General features: G+C 27.7%; 1 protein-coding gene across 1 annotated transcript in view; it reads right to left on the reverse strand.

Moving 5' to 3' along the window:
• Atg5 (autophagy protein 5) overlaps nt 1-24092 on the reverse strand; it is a 318890-nt gene that overhangs the window by 61419 nt on the left and 233379 nt on the right. Inside the window, exon 5 of the mRNA XM_065506799.1 lies at nt 9897-10002. Within this exon, the coding sequence (XP_065362871.1) occupies nt 9897-10002 (106 nt within the window). The remainder of the gene's footprint in view (nt 1-9896; nt 10003-24092) is intronic.

Below are 24092 nucleotides of genomic sequence, written 5' to 3' on the forward strand. Positions count from 1 at the left end.
AGGAATACGCATGGTTTATGACTTTTTCTTTATTTTTCAGTTTGTGTGTTTGTAGGTGCGCTGAATAAAATAAAGAATTGAATGTGTTGGTGAGAGTAAGTGTATTGGTGAGAGAATTTATTTTTGTGCTTGCGTAGGAAAAGTTAGTAAGCCAGTGGCAGGCGACTAGGTAAGACCTTATTTATTTGGGTCTGGAGCAGGGTTGGCAAAATTGATACCATCGTACTTTTTTTGATACTATTTGATGTTCAACTCTCGGGAGTACCACGAGACTCATTTGATACGCACAAATCATATTGATACCGACATTGTAAATAATTTCAGAGAAAACTGCAAAAAAAATTATAAAAAGTTTTGTCAAAATTTAAGAGAACGTTTAGATTTCGATGACGATATTTTGGTCTAGTTTAACAAATTTCTCCAGAAAATGTTTCCGTTGTATTATTCCTTTTTTAATGAATATGTTTCCAAACGAAAAAAACTCATTTGAGTCAATTAACACTCAATATGGAGCATTGGATAATATAATTGAAATTAAACATTTAGCTAATGAAAATATATGTATGTAATTTTTGGTAAAGGTATCGCGACTAAACGAATTAATATTTTAGTAAAATTGTTTTTATGCTAAATTCCCAATTTTATTGATAAATTCACTGAAATTTATTGTTGGGTGATAAGCTAGTTCCTATGCGTATTTCACCGGTTGCTTAGGCCAGATCATCAGGAAACCTTTTCCTAAAAGGCTTTAGAAAAACTAAAGATATTATACAAATAAAACCATAGAGTGATTGAGAATTACAGACACTCAAGCTTTATTTGTAAAACTATCAAAGCTTAAACAAAACACCAACAATAAACAGTGATTTTATCTTTTCTTACATTTCCTTACTACAATTGGTAGGTTTCTTGCCGACACAAACTGTAGTGTGTAAGTGAGTAAAGAAAAAACTAAAATAAAACAACTTGCTTTATTGTTTTAGCAAGAAAATCAAAATAAATTTTATAAATTTATCGTTAAAAGGTTAAAATTAATGTTTTCTGACATTTCTAGAATTATGACTGGAATTTTGTCTATACCTCATTCATCGGCTAATGTCGAAAGAGTATTTTCAATTCAAAACATAATAAAAACAAGATTAAGGAACAAACTTCATTGCAAAACATTGTCTAATCTTATTCAAACCAAATATTTACTTAAATTTTCAAATACTTGCTGTTTCAATTTAAATGTTTGCAACAAATTATTATCCACAAATACATAAAAATTGTATATTTGTATTTAACATTTACAACTACTTATGATCTCAATTTGTTTTATGTTATTTATATAATTTTTGTTTTTATAAAATATGTATTATAAAATATTATATTATAAAAGAATATTTCATAAACAAAAATGTTAGAATTAAATTTTAAGTTATTATTATTTCTATGCTTTAAATGAACTGTTATACGTTTTTCTTGTTGTTTTGTTGTTAATAAATATTAAAAAAAATTATTTTAGTACCCTGGGGTAGAGTGTCCCAAAAAATTTTTTTTTGGAATTTCGGAACGCATAGTTTAAGGATATCCTACGAAGACAAAAACTCATATACAAGTAAATATGTATATATTTTAAGTAAAAATAAGCTCTTACTTTAATATTTCTCAAAATATGTTAATTTTGTTCCTACGTTTCTTGTTCTAGTGCCCTGAGACACGTTAATGGCCTGGCGATTTTTTAATAACTTTAACATTTTTAACCTATTTTTGTGTTTTATATCTTATTAGAACGACGTACACATATCGATTCTTTTAAATTAAATTGCAAAAGTAATTATTTAATGGCAAAATTTTTACAAAAACTGAAAAATTGAATTTCACCACAAAACTAAATCGCAAGTCGGTACGGGTTACAATCATGATAGAAAGACAAAATTTCATATTTAACTATAGTTTTATATATGGGGCATTTCACGTCAAGTGAACCAACTTTTGAAATCGATGTCTTCCGATCGCGATGACATTTTGACATTTTGGCCAAACAGGTGTTTTTTTTATCCATATAACTTATTAACTATTGTTCTTAGCAAAATGTGTCCCAAATAGTTTAGATAGCTATTTATGCAATCTTTCGAAAAAAAAAAATTAAAAAAATTTAATAAAATATTTTTGATTTTTTTTTTTTAATCAAAAATATTTTTGACTTTTTTTTCAAAATGGGCCCTTTTTATTTTTTATTTTTTTTTAAGAAAGCTTAGGTCTTTTCCTAAGCGACCTATATGGTCGCTTAGTGGGATGCGAGTGGGATATCTATCAAAAAAATATTTTGTAACTCAAGATTTAAAAGTTTTGATTTTTTTTGCAAAATCAAAAACTTTGTTGACTTTTTTTAAAAAAATGGACCCATTTTTTAATTTTTTTTTGCTCAGAAGAAAGCTTATGTGTTTTCCTTTAACACCCTTTTTGTCGCTTAGTGGGATGCGAGTGGGATATCTATAAAAAAATGTTTTGTAACTCAAGACATACAATTGTTTACTTTTTTTTGAAAAATCAAAAACCTTTTTGACTTTTTTTTTCCAAAATGGACTCTTTTTTTATTAATTTTTTTTCTCAAAAGAAAGCTTAGGTCTTTTCCTTTAAAACCTTTTTGGTCGCTTAGTGGGATGCGAGTGGGATATCTATCAAAATAAATGTTTTGTAACTCAAGACAAATGTTTTTAAATTGATTTTTTTTCATATTTGTGTGTAAGTGTTTCTAAAACCTTAAAAATAAAAACCACAACAACTGACCGATAATAGCCACTGGAGGGGTGCAATATGAGGCCGACCGCTATTAATTTTCCACCCCCAAAATTTTTCTGAGTTTTGTATCTTGCGGTTTTTTAGTCAATCCTAGAGGTAGTTTTCAGCGCACGTGATTTTCATTGTTAAAATATCAGGTGCCCCAGAAAGAAATTTTTGGAATCAAGTGGAAATATTTTATGGCCCTTCTCCGAAGTACCAGTTTATTTATTATTTTATGACATTTGACTTTAAGAAGTGGGTGGAGAGGTAGAAGTTGACAGGTAGGTTATTTATATGGTGGTTTATTTTTATTATTATTTGTAACATTTGGTTAAACTAGGTACTTTAGTATGTAAGCCCTTCTTGACCCTAATAAAAGATTTTAGACTCATTCATTAAAACGTACTACCTATATGATCTAAAAAAACTATTTATTGTCATTCTGAAGACATACGGAAATCAGTTTTTTAGAAACAGCGTTAAAGTTAAGACGTGTGTTATTTACATAAATACTTACAAAATTCAAAATGTCTACGACTTCTAAAAAGGCTAAGGTTGAAAATGAAATTTATTCGTCTTTTTGTTTTAATCCCTTTAACAAAATGAAGCACAGATCATCACATATGCGAAATATTTCCGACGGCTTATTAAAAAATTCCCTACGCTGTCAAAACGATTGAAAATTTGTGGATCATGCAGGAAAGAGCTCGGAAAGTTGAACGAATTACCGAATTTGAATAGTAATGAGCCTTGCGTTGAAGTTATTCCAGATGAAGACAAAAGTAATTCCGAGAATGAAGACAGAACTGTTGATGATGATGGTTATTCTAACTTTTCAAATTCAACGAATGAGTGTCGAAACCAATACCATAAGGATGCAGTAGAAGTTCTTGAACAAATAAAAGAGAAATACAAAACGTCACAGAGTGAAGCTGAAAGAATTCAACTTCTCACGCTTGCTCCAAGAACATGGAGTTCTGCCAAAACAATGACTGAGTTTGGAACGTCTCAACGAAAAGCAAGAATTGCTAAACAATTGGTTGCTGAGCATGGGATTCTCACACTCCCAAACAAAAAGAAGGGAAAAACTTTGGAGTGCGATACTAAATCTCTAATAACTCAGTTTTATCAGCGAGATGATATGAGTCGCCTGATGCCAGGGATGAAAGACTGGATGTCTGTACGAATCGATGGCAAGAAAGTTCAAATGCAGAAGAGAATGGTTCTCTGTAACCTGAATGAATTATTCGCAACATTTCAATCTGAATACGAGGATGTCAAAATTGGATTCACAAAATTTACACAACTGAGGCCAAAACATTGCGTTTTGGCAGGAAGCAGCGGAACTCACACAGTATGTGTTTGTATTTACCATGAAAATGTTAAATTGATGTTGAAGGAAATCAACTTAAATTACTTAAAAGATGATTCATCAGAAGATTTACACCATTACCGCGATTGCCTTAAATTGACTATGTGCCCTAATGCTACAACTTCTTGCCACTTAGGTGAATGTTCGAATTGCCCGGAAACCACATCCATCAAAGAAAATTTAATCGACTTTTTTGATCGAGAATGTATTGAGGAGTTAAAATTTGAATCTTGGCTTCAGACTGAAAGATGCACACTGAAAACCATAATTTTAAATGTGGATGATTTTGTGGAAGAACTGTGTAGAGGATTGCTAAATTTGAGAACCCATGACTTTTTAGTCAAAGAGCAGTGGTCATTCTTCAAGGACTTGAAAACACATTTGAAGTCTGGTGAATTCATTATTTCATTTGATTTCGCAGAGAACTATAAATATGTTCTTCAGGATTCCATACAAGCATTCCACTTCAATAACGACCAATCAACTATATTCACAGTAGTTATTTACTACATGAAAGAAGAAAACCTGGAACACAAAAGTATGGCAATCATATCCGACGATTTAAAACATGACACCGTTGCAGTTTATGAGTACCAGAAGATAATACTAAATTATCTAAAATCAAAATTTACAGTAGAAAAGGTATACTACGTTTCGGACGGAGCTCGTCAACATTTTAAAAACAAAAGTAGCTTCGCAAATCTTACAGCTCATGAAAAAGATTTTGGAATGCCAGCTGAGTGGCATTTTCATCCTACTGCTCATGGTAAAGGAGCATGTGATGGTATTGGAGCAAACCTCAAAAGAAATGCAGCGAAGTATAGCCTCCAGTGCTCTCATCAAGATCGCATCTTAGATGCGACTGCTTTATTCCATTGGGCAAAGAATTATTGTAAAGAAACTAAAATAGTTTTTAGTAGCAAAGAGGATCATGAGGAAACATTGAAAACACTAAAGAGCAGATTCGATGCTGCGGTAACAATCGATGGCACTGCTCAATACCATGCTTTCATACCGCTTGTCGATGGAAGACTCAAATTAAAAAAGTTTTCTGCATCTACTCAATGCGATTTTATTCCAAAGCCAAAAAAGAAGCCAGCAGCGAAATCAGTAGCTGAATCTAATAACGCCAAGAAAGGATTGACAAAAAAAAAGCAGCTAATAAAGGTGACAAATAAGGAGGATAAAAGTATGGATATTTGAAAATTTAAAAACTTCATAAATTAAGTGTAAAAATAGTTATTATATAAATTGATCTATTGTGATTAAGATTAAATTTTACTAAATTATTCATCTTTTTATTATTATTATTATTATATATTAAATTAAATATTATTACAAATAAATAACAAAATTAAATTATTCAACATTTCCATAGAAAAAAAGTGATTTTTATTCCTGAGGTTAACATATTATGGGAATTACAGTATCGAGGCTATGAAATTTTAGTTGGGTATGTTACATACCATCGGAAAGGCTACTGTGTCTAGTTTCTCTGCGTAAGTTTAATTTTTAAGGTTTACACACAAATTTGAAAAAAATTAAAATAGTGCAAATTTAAAAACCTTTGTCTTGAGTTACAAAACATTTATTTTGATAGATATCCCACTCGCATCCCACTAAGCGACCAAAAAGGTTTTAAAGGAAAAGACCTAAGCTTTCTTTTGAGAAAAAAAAAATAATAAAAAAAGAGTCCATTTTGGAAAAAAAAAGTCAAAAAGGTTTTTGATTTTTCAAATAAAAGTAAAAAATTGTATGTCTTGAGTTACAAAACATTTTTTTTATAGATATCCCATCGCATCCCACTAAGCGACAAAAAGGGTATTAAAGGAAAACACATAATCTTTCTTCTGAGCAAAAAAAAAAATTAAGAAATGGGTCCATTTTTTTAAAAAAAAGTCAACAAAGTTTTTGATTTTGCAAAAAAATTCAAAAATTTTAAATCTTGAGTTACAAAATATTTTTTTTGATAGATATCCCACTCGCATCCCACTAAGCGACCATATAGGTCGCTTAGGAAAAGACCTAAGCTTTCTTAAAAAAAATAAAAAGGGCCCATTTTGAAAAAAAAGTCAAAAATATTTTTGATTTAAAAAAAAAATCAAAAATATTTTATTAAATTTTTTTAATTTTTTTTTTCGAAAGATTGCATAAATAGCTATCTAAACTATTTGGGACACATTTTGCTAAGAACAATAGGTGATAAGTTATATGGATAAAAAAAATACCTGTTTGGCCAAAATGTCAAATTTTGACCTCCTATAACTCAGAGAGTTCTTGACCGATCTTGTTGAAAAATGGTGTCCGAATTACTATCCAATAGAACTAACATTGGTGCAAATTTCATCGCGATCGGAAGACATCGATTTCAAAAGTTGGTTCACTTGACGTGAAATGCCCCATATATAAAAAAATTAGAGGGTAATCATTCCGAAATTCCAAAAAAAAATTATTTGGGACACTCTACCCTGGGGTTCAAAAAAGTACTATCAGTAAAATATTTTGACACCGAAAGAAAAAATCATTTACCATCCCTGGTCTGGAGTCTTACTTTCGTCAAATAAATAAGGTGGGCAAGAAGATATGAGGTTTTACCCGATCTTTGAGCATCACCTGTCGTCGAATCAAGTGGCCAGAATTTACCCAAACTCTCAATATATTCAACCATAATGCTTGATTCTGTGGTTCTATTTATTCGAGTTCGTGGTCTTACCACAGTCGACAACCTATAGAACATCACTGGTGTGAGAGGCTAACTGTGTGACAGTGTACTGTGTTACTGTTCCCGTCGTGTCAAATGTTAATAAGTTGTAATAAGTGTAGCATGTAAGATTAAAGACGAATTGTACCGTTAACGGAAAAATAAAACAGTGTTTTTTTTATTTGTAACGAACGCTGGAAGCCGAGAGCTTTACACCAGCAGAAGGTGCAAATCACGTAGTTACAGCAGATATGCAAAAACAAATGTACCAAATTATAGTATTATATTACTTAACAATTTGTAATCAAGTATCTAATGTTAAGACCACGGATAAATACGCATAGAGCGGAAACTAGAAAAAACTCAATATAATCACACATACGAGTGTTATTTTTGTTTTCAAATAGTTTTTTTACTTAATACATTCTCACTACTTATGTTTTTGACAATTGAGTTAGGTTTTTGATAGCAGAGTTTCCGCTCTATGTCTATTCTCTATGATGTGTAATTTTAGTATTTATAACCCTAGGTCTCCACGTAGCAATATTTATTGCTGCAATTGTCAAATTTGATTGCGTCAATGAAATTTGCGAGTGTAGACAACAATGTAGTCTCTATGGTTGAGACTAGAGATGAGCGATATTTCCATACCTGTGATTTAATCACTGTGATTGAAAAATCACTGGTAACAACAGTTACTGAATATTGCAAGTAACAGGTACAATTAAGTCGATCTTTTATATTTTTCAACATACTGTTAAATGTTGTTCTTTTATTTTCTTCAACATTCGCAGGCAACGTTTTAGAAAAATCACTGGAACAACTGTAGTAACAGGTACTTTTAATATCGTTCTTTCACATTTTTCAACATACTGTTAAATGTCGTTCTTTTGTATCTTTCAACATTCATTAGTAACGTTTTTAAAAAATCACTGGTAACAAAACAAGAAAGTAACAGGTACTTTTAATGTCGTTCTTTTAAGTATTTCAACAAACTGTTAACGACATTTAATATTTTTCAACATTCACTGGTAACAACAGCCTATTTTTAGGCGCATAATTTTATTTATCTCCAACACAGTGTATAAAATAAAATGTTAAGTACCATATCAGTTAATTCTCTTAAAATTTTGTTACATTTGCTTAATTTTGTTATTTTCCTATTTAAAAAAAACGTTTTTAAATCAGCAAATATTAGTTTTTGGTTAACATACGAGCAGATTTAAGAATGCAAATAATACATAATATATTCTTCTTAACATAATTGTTATTTTGTTTAAAATAGACAAAACGTGATCACGGTCACTGTTTAAAAGAACAGTGATTTATAAATCACGTTCACTGAGAACGACGTTCTTCATAAATCACGGGATCGCTCATCTCTAGTTGAGACTATCCAAGTTTTATCTGAATTTATTAAATAAATTCCAACTACCAATTTTGGTATTTCACTAAACTTGTACACAGGGATGAGATATGTATTATCATAAATGAGAAAAAGTATATAAAATGTGTAATATTCAAGTTTTTAAAATTATCCAAGTGTGCATACGCCCTTATACGCATCAATGCTTAAATTTGTATTTAATTACATTTTTTGTTTATTTAACAACTAGGTCCGCGTTGCTATCACTTAGAAAACATCTGTTTTATATTGCATCTCGATTTTAATATACAGTGTCGGACAAAGTCGGTGACCCAACCTTCAATGTTAATACATGTAGGGGCATTTCGGCTGGCTTCTTATTTATTTAAACAAAAATGTTTAGCACAGACCGAAAATCAAAAATCTGACTATACACTGCTACCTAAAAGGCTTTTCTGAAGATTCCGTGAAAAATTCATCAAAATCGGTGCAGCCATTTTTGAGTCCATACGGAACATACATACACACATCCATGTTTATGAAATATAGGGCATCAGCGGTATAATGTAAAAAATGGATTTTTACACGCCCCTCCGCCCACAGACCGAATATCAAAAGTCTGACTATACAGTGTCACCCGCTGGGCTATTCTTTTCCTGAAAATTTCATCAAAATCGGTCCAGTCGTTTTTCATATATATAGATGGTATTAGCGGTATAATGTAAAAATTAGGTTTTTCCACGCCCCTCCGCCCATATCGGTTCAGCCGTTTTTGAGTTCATTCGGAACATACATACCCACATACATACAAACATTCATTTTTATATACATATGGTCAATTCACAAGGGGTCTTATCATGTCATAATGTCCTTATATTTCACAATGGTTTTTATAGATTTTCAAGCAAAAAATGTCCTAAAATAATACTATTCTGTATGCTATGTTTATTGTGTTATCGTAACCAACCAGCAGAGACCTGCGCCGAATGCCTAAGAGTCGGTTAAGCCGAGCCGACAAGTCGTGATATATTAGGACATTATGACAATATGACTTATAAGAGACCTTGTGAATTGACCAATAGATTCAATTCTTTAACCCGGCAATTCCCATACCCTCGCCAAAGGGAGAAACAATTTGTTTTTATTAAAAATAGTAAAAATACGTCTAGTTTACATTATAAATAAGTTTAAAATAAAAAAAATATAGCTAGTTGCGATTTTATAGCGGGGTCACCTATAGGTGACACTGGGCAGAAAAAAAATAATTTTCTAAAAATACTTGCTCACATTGTTAGCCTGAATATCTAGCAGTATTTATTAAAAAAAAATATTGTGATACTTACCCGTTTGTCATTTTTATAGCAACTTATTTATCATAAGACACATACCAGTATGTTAAAATCAAGAACACTGCTTAAATGCCCTAGTTAATAAAATTCTTGTCTGTATATAAATAATATCAATATTTATCAGTGATATCTGCTTCTATGTTTAAAACTACCGTTAATCTTTGTCACCTGTAGGTGACTCTGGGAATTGCCGGGTTAATAAACGAAAATGTGAGTGAATATAAATTTAAGCATTGTTGTAATTTAAACATTGTTCAAAATGGATTTAAAGATTTTCAAATTCTATTAATTTTTTTTCTTCTGAAAACTTTTTAGAAATTAAACCAAAAATTATCTTACTTGCTTTTCGTGAAGCTGTGGACAGTTCAACCAATAAGTCTCTGATTGTTTTCTTTGTTCCACTATCCAATAACGGTGATATAAGTCTTTGAGTGTAGTTGGTGTCCTGGAAATAAATATAAGAAATATTTGCATTAATAGTAGGATTTGGGATAAACAGAAGTTTGCAACGAGTATTAAGTTTTTTATGTTATCTTAATAAATTTAACTCTTTCGCTATATTGTATCAACTTGGATACAGACAATCTCCAAAAAAAAAAAAAAATTGTGGAATATGTGTTTTTGACTTTACGAGTGGAAACCGAGTGAGTAAATTTTTCATAAAAACATATCAAATGTGTGGAAAAGAGATTTTTTGATCTTTTTGCATAAAAAACTGTGTTGTCAACAACAAAATCATAAACTACCTAAATTACAGATCGACAAAAAAAAATACACATGTAAATAAATTTTCATGATCTCAGATAGCAGAATTTGTCACGTACATGAATTTAAAAGGTTAGTTACAATGGAATCTAGGATGTTCGAACCAAATACGGCCACTTTAGTATAATCAATGGACGAAATGGTGGACAATTTTCACTTGTGGTGATTTCAATTTATATAGGAATTGGATATACCTACTAGGGGTATAAAAACAATGTCAACAGTCTAAATTTTAAATTAAATTATCTAATTTAATGAATAATACCAAATAACCTTTTAAACAATATTAATGGTATTCAATTAATCGGGTTTCTGGTTTAATCGGTTAATCGAGCAAATAATTAATCGGGGTTTAGATTTATCGGTTAATTTGAAATTATTCGATTAAATCACGAATTTTGTGTACTTATTGAAGTATTTTATTAATAAAAAGAACAAAAACATAAAAAATAAACAAAACATAACATAACAATTCAACCAAAAAGTAAATAATTTTCTTTAGTTTTAATAAAACTCGACTTGAAAAAAACTCTCTCGCTGATTGTAGATGTTGGAGAAATCGAAAGTAAGACATGAGTTGTTTAGTTTTTTCTAAGCATATAAAATCCTCCATTATACCATTGGAGTCTTTTTTGGACTTTTTAGATTTTAAATACTTTTAATAATTTCGATAAGTTCTGATAAAAACTCGTTTCAGTAGTGTCTCCAGTTTCGTCTATTATCATCCGACAATTACATGTAAATTAAATATATCAGTTATTATACTTACTAAACATAGTTCTTGAATGTTTGAAAAAATATGTAATTTTACTTTGACATTTGTATTTGAAATTTGTATTTGGAAAATTAAAAACAAAAAAAAAATATGTTGAAGTGCAAAAAAACGAAATTTCGGTTAATCGGTTAAACGACACAAATTAATCGGTTTATTCGTTACTTGCAAATAGGCAATTTTGAATTATTCGAGCGGTTAACCGACGAATTAAATACCCTATCATTTAGCGCTTGTTGCATTCGATATACTCATTCCATTAACAATGTTACAATATTTAAAATAATTCATACTGTTTGCTTTTTTGCAAACTAGTTTTTCTATTGTTGGTTAGAAAGCAGTTCTGTTTTCAATTCCAAATAAGCTGAATTTAGACAAGGTAAAATATTTTTTTTACTACATATTTGTTTAAAGTACCAAATTATCAAATGTATCTCTAAACCGGTAAAAACTTGTAAGTAAATAAATGCATAATTTTTGTAAGGTATATATTTTAAACAAATTTTATTTATAGACTTTTTTTTGTAATTATTCGATTTATCTATATATATAAAAATGGATGTTTGTATGTATGTATGTATGTATGTATGTATGTATGTATGTATGTATGTATGTATGTATGTATGTATGTATGTATGTATGTATGTATGTATGTATGTATGTATGTATGTATGTATGTATGTATGTATGTATGTATGTATGTATGTATGTATGTATGTATGTATGTATGTATGTATGTATGTATGTATGTATGTATGTATGTATGTATGTATGTATGTATGTATGTATGTATGTATGTATGTATGTATGTATGTATGTATGTATGTATGTATGTATGTATGTATGTATGTATGTATGTATGTATGTATGTATGTATGTATGTATGTATGTATGTATGTATGTATGTATGTATGTATGTATGTATGTATGTATGTATGTATGTATGTATGTATGTATGTATGTATGTATGTATGTATGTATGTATGTATGTATGTATGTATGTATGTATGTATGTATGTATGTATGTATGTATGTATGTATGTATGTATGTATGTATGTATGTATGTATGTATGTATGTATGTATGTATGTATGTATGTATGTATGTATGTATGTATGTATGTATGTATGTATGTATGTATGTATGTATGTATGTATGTATGTATGTATGTATGTATGTATGTATGTATGTATGTATGTATGTATGTATGTATGTATGTATGTATGTATGTATGTATGTATGTATGTATGTATGTATGTATGTATGTATGTATGTATGTATGTATGTATGTATGTATGTATGTATGTATGTATGTATGTATGTATGTATGTATGTATGTATGTATGTATGTATGTATGTATGTATGTATGTATGTATGTATGTATGTATGTATGTATGTATGTATGTATGTATGTATGTATGTATGTATGTATGTATGTATGTATGTATGTATGTATGTATGTATGTATGTATGTATGTATGTATGTATGTATGTATGTATGTATGTATGTATGTATGTATGTATGTATGTATGTATGTATGTATGTATGTATGTATGTATGTATGTATGTATGTATGTATGTATGTATGTATGTATGTATGTATGTATGTATGTATGTATGTATGTATGTATGTATGTATGTATGTATGTATGTATGTATGTATGTATGTATGTATGTATGTATGTATGTATGTATGTATGTATGTATGTATGTATGTATGTATGTATGTATGTATGTATGTATGTATGTATGTATGTATGTATGTATGTATGTATGTATGTATGTATGTATGTATGTATGTATGTATGTATGTATGTATGTATGTATGTATGTATGTATGTATGTATGTATGTATGTATGTATGTATGTATGTATGTATGTATGTATGTATGTATGTATGTATGTATGTATGTATGTATGTATGTATGTATGTATGTATGTATGTACGTATGTATGTATGTATGTATGTATGTATGTATGTATGTATGTATGTATGTATGTATGTATGTATGTATGTATGTATGTATGTATGTATGTATGTATGTATGTATGTATGTATGTATGTATGTATGTTATGTATGTATGTATGTATGTATGTATGTATGTATGTATGTATGTATGTATGTATGTATGTATGTATGTATGTATGTATGTATGTATGTATGTATGTATGTATGTATGTTATATGTGCCCACCAAAGATGCCTTTGTTTAAAAGTGCACAATCGGCATCTTTGTAGAAGATAAGTATGTATTGGTACAGCCAAAAATTTTAAGCTAGAATTAAGAATTTGAATTCAATAAAGAGTTAGAAATAAATGAGACCTTCAAGAACAAAGTCTAAACTTTCTCGGTTGAAAACTTTAACTGGCGCAGTCGGTAGGATACTAAGTGAAAAATAGAATCTGAAGAAAAAAAACCAACGGGGAGAAAAAAAAGTGGTTTTAAAAGTACAATTTTAAAATCATTTTTTTTTTATACATGTATGTATGTATGTATGTATGTATGTATGTATGTATGTATGTATGTATGTATGTATGTATGTATGTATGTATGTATGTATGTATGTATGTATGTATGTATGTATGTATGTATGTATGTATGTATGTATGTATGTATGTATGTATGTATGTATGTATGTATGTATGTATGTATGTATGTATGTATGTATGTATGTATGTATGTATGTATGTATGTATGTATGTATGTATGTATGTATGTATGTATGTATGTATGTATGTATGTATGTATGTATGTATGTATGTATGTATGTATGTATGTATGTATGTATGTATGTATGTATGTATGTATGTATGTATGTATGTATGTATGTATGTATGTATGTATGTATGTATGTATGTATGTATGTATGTATGTATGTATGTATGTATGTATGTATGTATGTATGTATGTATGTATGTATGTATGTATGTATGTATGTATGTATGTATGTATGTATGTATGTATGTATGTATGTATGTATGTATGTATGTATGTATGTATGTATGTATGTATGTATGTATGTATGTATGTATGTATGTATGTATGTATGTATGTATGTATGTATGTATGTATGTATGTATGTATGTATGTATGTATGTATGTATGTATGTATGTATGTATGTATGTATGTATGTATGTATGTATGTATGTATGTATGTATGTATGTATGTATGTATGTATGTATGTATGTATGTATGTTATGTATGTATGTATGTATGTATGTATGTATGTATGTATGTATGTATGTATGTATGTATGTATGTATGTATGTATGTATGTATGTATGTATGTATGTATGTATGTATGTATGTATGTATGTATGTATGTATGTATGTATGTATGTATGTATGTATGTATGTATGTATGTATGTATGTATGTATGTATGTATGTATGTATGTATGTATGTATGTATGTATGTATGTATGTATGTATGTATGTATGTATGTATGTATGTATGTATGTATGTATGTATGTATGTATGTATGTATGTATGTATGTATGTATGTATGTATGTATGTATGTATGTATGTATGTATGTATGTATGTATGTATGTATGTATGTATGTATGTATGTATGTATGTATGTATGTATGTATGTATGTATGTATGTATGTATGTATGTATGTATGTATGTATGTATGTATGTATGTATGTATGTATGTATGTATGTATGTATGTATGTATGTATGTATGTATGTATGTATGTATGTATGTATGTATGTATGTATGTATGTATGTATGTATGTATGTATGTATGTATGTATGTATGTATGTATGTATGTATGTATGTATGTATGTATGTATGTATGTATGTATGTATGTATGTATGTATGTATGTATGTATGTATGTATGTATGTATGTATGTATGTATGTATGTATGTATGTATGTATGTATGTATGTATGTATGTATGTATGTATGTATGTATGTATGTATGTATGTATGTATGTATGTATGTATGTATGTATGTATGTATGTATGTATGTATGTATGTATGTATGTATGTATGTATGTATGTATGTATGTATGTATGTATGTATGTATGTATGTATGTATGTATGTATGTATGTATGTATGTATGTATGTATGTATGTATGTATGTATGTATGTATGTATGTATGTATGTATGTATGTATGTATGTATGTATGTATGTATGTATGTATGTATGTATGTATGTATGTATGTATGTATGTATGTATGTATGTATGTATGTATGTATGTATGTATGTATGTATGTATGTATGTATGTATGTATGTATGTATGTATGTATGTATGTATGTATGTATGTATGTATGTATGTATGTATGTATGTATGTATGTATGTATGTATGTATGTATGTATGTATGTATGTATGTATGTATGTATGTATGTATGTATGTATGTATGTATGTATGTATGTATGTATGTATGTATGTATGTATGTATGTATGTATGTATGTATGTATGTATGTATGTATGTATGTATGTATGTATGTATGTATGTATGTATGTATGTATGTATGTATGTATGTATGTATGTATGTATGTATGTATGTATGTATGTATGTATGTATGTATGTATGTATGTATGTATGTATGTATGTATGTATGTATGTATGTATGTATGTATGTATGTATGTATGTATGTATGTATGTATGTATGTATGTATGTATGTATGTATGTATGTATGTATGTATGTATGTATGTATGTATGTATGTATGTATGTATGTATGTATGTATGTATGTATGTATGTATGTAATAGTATGTATGTATGTATGTATGTATGTATGTATGTATGTATGTATGTATGTATGTATGTATGTATGTATGTATGTATGTATGTATGTATGTATGTATGTATGTATGTATGTATGTATGTATGTATGTATGTATGTATGTATGTATGTATGTATGTATGTATGTATGTATGTATGTATGTATGTATGTATGTATGTATGTATGTATGTATGTATGTATGTATGTATGTATGTATGTATGTATGTATGTATGTATGTATGTATGTATGTATGTATGTATGTATGTATGTATGTATGTATGTATGTATGTATGTATGTATGTATGTATGTATGTATGTATGTATGTATGTATGTATGTATGTATGTATGTATGTATGTATGTATGTATGTATGTATGTATGTATGTATGTATGTATGTATGTATGTATGTATGTATGTATGTATGTATGTATGTATGTATGTATGTTGTATGTATGTATGTATGTATGTATGTATGTATGTATGTATGTATGTATGTATGTATGTATGTATGTATGTATGTATGTATGTATGTATGTATGTATGTATGTATGTATGTATGTATGTATGTATGTATGTATGTATGTATGTATGTATGTATGTATGTATGTATGTATGTATGTATGTATGTATGTATGTATGTATGTATGTATGTATGTATGTATGTATGTATGTATGTATGTATGTATGTATGTATGTATGTATGTATGTATGTATGTATGTATGTATGTATGTATGTATGTATGTATGTATGTATGTATGTATGTATGTATGTATGTATGTATGTATGTATGTATGTATGTATGTATGTATGTATGTATGTATGTATGTATGTATGTATGTATGTATGTATGTATGTATGTATGTATGTATGTATGTATGTATGTATGTATGTATGTATGTATGTATGTATGTATGTATGTATGTATGTATGTATGTATGTATGTATGTATGTATGTATGTATGTATGTATGTATGTATGTATGTATGTATGTATGTATGTATGTATGTATGTATGTATGTATGTATGTATGTATGTATGTATGTATGTATGTATGTATGTATGTATGTATGTATGTATGTATGTATGTATGTATGTATGTATGTATGTATGTATGTATGTATGTATGTATGTATGTATGTATGTATGTATGTATGTATGTATGTATGTATGTATGTATGTATGTATGTATGTATGTATGTATGTATGTATGTATGTATGTATGTATGTATGTATGTATGTATGTATGTATGTATGTATGTATGTATGTATGTATGTATGTATGTATGTATGTATGTATGTATGTATGTATGTATGTATGTATGTATGTATGTATGTATGTATGTATGTATGTATGTATGTATGTATGTATGTATGTATGTATGTATGTATGTATGTATGTATGTATGTATGTATGTATGTATGTATGTATGTATGTATGTATGTATGTATGTATGTATGTATGTATGTATGTATGTATGTATGTATGTATGTATGTATGTATGTATGTATGTATGTATGTATGTATGTATGTATGTATGTATGTATGTATGTATGTATGTATGTATGTATGTATGTATGTATGTATGTATGTATGTATGTATGTATGTATGTATGTATGTATGTATGTATGTATGTATGTATGTATGTATGTATGTATGTATGTATGTATGTATGTATGTATGTATGTATGTATGTATGTATGTATGTATGTATGTATGTATGTATGTATGTATGTATGTATGTATGTATGTATGTATGTATGTATGTATGTATGTATGTATGTATGTATGTATGTATGTATGTATGTATGTATGTATGTATGTATGTATGTATGTATGTATGTATGTATGTATGTATGTATGTATGTATGTATGTATGTATGTATGTATGTATGTATGTATGTATGTATGTATGTATGTATGTATGTATGTATGTATGTATGTATGTATGTATGTATGTATGTATGTATGTATGTATGTATGTATGTATGTATGTATGTATGTATGTATGTATGTATGTATGTATGTATGTATGTATGTATGTATGTATGTATGTATGTATGTATGTATGTATGTATGTATGTATGTATGTATGTATGTATGTATGTATGTATGTATGTATGTATGTATGTATGTATGTATGTATGTATGTATGTATGTATGTATGTATGTATGTATGTATGTATGTATGTATGTATGTATGTATGTATGTATGTATGTATGTATGTATGTATGTATGTATGTATGTATGTATGTATGTATGTATGTATGTATGTATGTATGTATGTATGTATGTATGTATGTATGTATGTATGTATGTATGTATGTATGTATGTATGTATGTATGTATGTATGTATGTATGTATGTATGTATGTATGTATGTATGTATGTATGTATGTATGTATGTATGTATGTATGTATGTATGTATGTATGTATGTATGTATGTATGTATGTATGTATGTATGTATGTATGTATGTATGTATGTATGTATGTATGTATGTATGTATGTATGTATGTATGTATGTATGTATGTATGTATGTATGTATGTATGTATGTATGTATGTATGTATGTATGTATGTATGTATGTATGTATGTATGTATGTATGTATGTATGTATGTATGTATGTATGTATGTATGTATGTATGTATGTATGTATGTATGTATGTATGTATGTATGTATGTATGTATGTATGTATGTATGTATGTATGTATGTATGTATGTATGTATGTATGTATGTATGTATGTATGTATGTATGTATGTATGTATGTATGTATGTATGTATGTATGTATGTATGTATGTATGTATGTATGTATGTATGTATGTATGTATGTATGTATGTATGTATGTATGTATGTATGTATGTATGTATGTATGTATGTATGTATGTATGTATGTATGTATGTATGTATGTATGTATGTATGTATGTATGTATGTATGTATGTATGTATGTATGTATGTATGTATGTATGTATGTATGTATGTATGTATGTATGTATGTATGTATGTATGTATGTATGTATGTATGTATGTATGTATGTATGTATGTATGTATGTATGTATGTATGTATGTATGTATGTATGTATGTATGTATGTATGTATGTATGTATGTATGTATGTATGTATGTATGTATGTATGTATGTATGTATGTATGTATGTATGTATGTATGTATGTATGTATGTATGTATGTATGTATGTATGTATGTATGTATGTATGTATGTATGTATGTATGTATGTATGTATGTATGTATGTATGTATGTATGTATGTATGTATGTATGTATGTATGTATGTATGTATGTATGTATGTATGTATGTATGTATGTATGTATGTATGTATGTATGTATGTATGTATGTATGTATGTATGTATGTATGTATGTATGTATGTATGTATGTATGTATGTATGTATGTATGTATGTATGTATGTATGTATGTATGTATGTATGTATGTATGTATGTATGTATGTATGTATGTATGTATGTATGTATGTATGTATGTATGTATGTATGTATGTATGTATGTATGTATGTATGTATGTATGTATGTATGTATGTATGTATGTATGTATGTATGTATGTATGTATGTATGTATGTATGTATGTATGTATGTATGTATGTATGTATGTATGTATGTATGTATGTATGTATGTATGTATGTATGTATGTATGTATGTATGTATGTATGTATGTATGTATGTATGTATGTATGTATGTATGTATGTATGTATGTATGTATGTATGTATGTATGTATGTATGTATGTATGTATGTATGTATGTATGTATGTATGTATGTATGTATGTATGTATGTATGTATGTATGTATGTATGTATGTATGTATGTATGTATGTATGTATGTATGTATGTATGTATGTATGTATGTATGTATGTATGTATGTATGTATGTATGTATGTATGTATGTATGTATGTATGTATGTATGTATGTATGTATGTATGTATGTATGTATGTATGTATGTATGTATGTATGTATGTATGTATGTATGTATGTATGTATGTATGTATGTATGTATGTATGTATGTATGTATGTATGTATGTATGTATGTATGTATGTATGTATGTATGTATGTATGTATGTATGTATGTATGTATGTATGTATGTATGTATGTATGTATGTATGTATGTATGTATGTATGTATGTATGTATGTATGTATGTATGTATGTATGTATGTATGTATGTATGTATGTATGTATGTATGTATGTATGTATGTATGTATGTATGTATGTATGTATGTATGTATGTATGTATGTATGTATGTATGTATGTATGTATGTATGTATGTATGTATGTATGTATGTATGTATGTATGTATGTATGTATGTATGTATGTATGTATGTATGTATGTATGTATGTATGTATGTATGTATGTATGTATGTATGTATGTATGTATGTATGTATGTATGTATGTATGTATGTATGTATGTATGTATGTATGTATGTATGTATGTATGTATGTATGTATGTATGTATGTATGTATGTATGTATGTATGTATGTATGTATGTATGTATGTATGTATGTATGTATGTATGTATGTATGTATGTATGTATGTATGTATGTATGTATGTATGTATGTATGTATGTATGTATGTATGTATGTATGTATGTATGTATGTATGTATGTATGTATGTATGTATGTATGTATGTATGTATGTATGTATGTATGTATGTATGTATGTATGTATGTATGTATGTATGTATGTATGTATGTATGTATGTATGTATGTATGTATGTATGTATGTATGTATGTATGTATGTATGTATGTATGTATGTATGTATGTATGTATGTATGTATGTATGTATGTATGTATGTATGTATGTATGTATGTATGTATGTATGTATGTATGTATGTATGTATGTATGTATGTATGTATGTATGTATGTATGTATGTATGTATGTATGTATGTATGTATGTATGTATGTATGTATGTATGTATGTATGTATGTATGTATGTATGTATGTATGTATGTATGTATGTATGTATGTATGTATGTATGTATGTATGTATGTATGTATGTATGTATGTATGTATGTATGTATGTATGTATGTATGTATGTATGTATGTATGTATGTATGTATGTATGTATGTATGTATGTATGTATGTATGTATGTATGTATGTATGTATGTATGTATGTATGTATGTATGTATGTATGTATGTATGTATGTATGTATGTATGTATGTATGTATGATGTATGTATGTATGTATGTAGTATGTATGTATGTATGTATGTATGTATGTATGTATGTATGTATGTATGTATGTATGTATGTATGTATGTATGTATGTATGTATGTATGTATGTATGTATGTATGTATGTATGTATGTATGTATGTATGTATGTATGTATGTATGTATGTCTGTATGTATGTATGTATGTATGTATGTATGTATGTATGTATGTATGTATGTATGTATGTATGTATGTATGTATGTATGTATGTATGTATGTATGTATGTATGTATGTATGTATGTATGTATGTATGTATGTATGTATGTATGTATGTATGTATGTATGTATGTATGTATGTATGTATGTATGTATGTATGTATGTATGTATGTATGTATGTATGTATGTATGTATGTATGTATGTATGTATGTATGTATGTATGTATGTATGTATGTATGTATGTATGTATGTATGTATGTATGTATGTATGTATGTATGTATGTATGTATGTATGTATGTATGTATGTATGTATGTATGTATGTATGTATGTATGTATGTATGTATGTATGTATGTATGTATGTATGTATGTATGTATGTATGTATGTATGTATGTATGTATGTATGTATGTAGTATGTATGTATGTATGTATGTATGTATGTATGTATGTATGTATGTATGTATGTATGTATGTATGTATGTATGTATGTATGTATGTATGTATGTATGTATGTATGTATGTATGTATGTATGTATGTATGTATGTATGTATGTATGTATGTATGTATGTATGTATGTATGTATGTATGTATGTATGTATGTATGTATGTATGTATGTATGTATGTATGTATGTATGTATGTATGTATGTATGTATGTATGTATGTATGTATGTATGTATGTATGTATGTATGTATGTATGTATGTATGTATGTATGTATGTATGTATGTATGTATGTATGTATGTATGTATGTATGTATGTATGTATGTATGTATGTCATGTATGTATGTATGTATGTATGTATGTATGTATGTATGTATGTATGTATGTATGTATGTATGTATGTATGTATGTATGTATGTATGTATGTATGTATGTATGTATGTATGTATGTATGTATGTATGTATGTATGTATGTATGTATGTATGTATGTATGTATGTATGTATGAATGTATGTATGTATGTATGTATGTATGTATGTATGTATGTATGTATGTATGTATGTATGTATGTATGTATGTATGTATGTATGTATGTATGTATGTATGTATGTACTGTATGTATGTATGTATGTATGTATGTATGTATGTATGTATGTATGTATGTATGTATGATGTATGTATGTATGTATGTATGTATGTATGTATGTATGTATGTATGTATGTATGTATGTATGTATGTATGTATGTATGTATGTATGTATGTATGTATGTATGTATGTATGTATGTATGTATGTATGTATGTATGTATGTATGTATGTATGTATGTATGTATGTATGTATGTATGTATGTATGTATGTATGTATGTATGTATGTATGTATGTATGTATGTATGTATGTATGTATGTATGTATGTATGTATGTATGTATGTATGTATGTATGTCTGTATGTATGTATGTATGTATGTATGTATGTATGTATGTATGTATGTATGTATGTATGTATGTATGTATGTATGTATGTATGTATGTATGTATGTATGTATGTATGTATGTATGTATGTATGTATGTATGTATGTATGTATGTATGCTGTATGTATGTATGTATGTATGTATGTATGTATGTATGTATGTATGTATGTATGTAATGTATGTATGTATGTATGTATGTATGTATGTATGTATGTATGTATGTATGTATGTCTGTATGTATGTATGTATGTATGTATGTATGTATGTATGTATGTATGTATGTATGTATGTATGTATGTATGTATGTATGTATGTATGTATGTATGTCTGTATGTATGTATGTATGTATGTATGTATGTATGTATGTTGTATGTATGTATGTATGTATGTATGTATGTATGTATGTATGTATGTATGTATGTATGTATGTATGTATGTATGTATGTATGTATGTATGTATGTATGTATGTATGTATGTATGTATGTATGTATGTATGTAGTATGTATGTATGTATGTATGTATGTATGTATGTATGTATGTATGTGTATGTATGTATGTATGTATGTATGTATGTATGTATGTATGTATGTATGTAGTATGTATGTATGTATGTATGTATGTATGTATGTATGTATGTATGTATGTATGTATGTATGTATGTATGTATGTATGTATGTATGTATGTATGTATGTATGTATGTATGTATGTATGTATGTATGTATGTATGTATGTATGTATGTATGTATGTATGTATGTATGTATGTATGTATGTATGTATGTATGTATGTATGTATGTATGTATGTATGTATGTATGTATGTATGTATGTCTGTATGTATGTATGTATGTATGTATGTAAGTATGTTGTATGTATGTATGTATGTATGTATGTATGTATGTATGTATGTATGTATGTATGTATGTATGTATGTATGTATGTATGTATGTATGTATGTATGTATGTATGTATGTATGTATGTATGTATGTATGTATGTATGTATGTATGTATGTATGTATGTATGTATGGTATGTATGTATGTATGTATGTATGTATGTATGTATGTATGTATGTATGTATGTATGTATGTATGTATGTATGTATGTATGTATGTATGTATGTATGTATGTATGTATGTATGTATGTATGTATGTATGTATGTATGTATGTATGTATGTAGTATGTATGTATGTATGTATGTATGTTATGTATGTATGTATGTATGTAGGATGTATGTATGTATGATGTTGATGTATGTATGTATGTATGTAGGTTGGATGTATGTTATGTATGTATGTATGTAGGTATGTATGGTGTATGTATGTATGTGATGTATGGATGTATGGCTGTATGGTTGTATGGTATGTATGT

This window comes from Calliphora vicina, chromosome 4 (assembly GCF_958450345.1).
Source record: "Calliphora vicina chromosome 4, idCalVici1.1, whole genome shotgun sequence".
NCBI classification, from domain to species: domain Eukaryota; kingdom Metazoa; phylum Arthropoda; class Insecta; order Diptera; family Calliphoridae; genus Calliphora; species Calliphora vicina.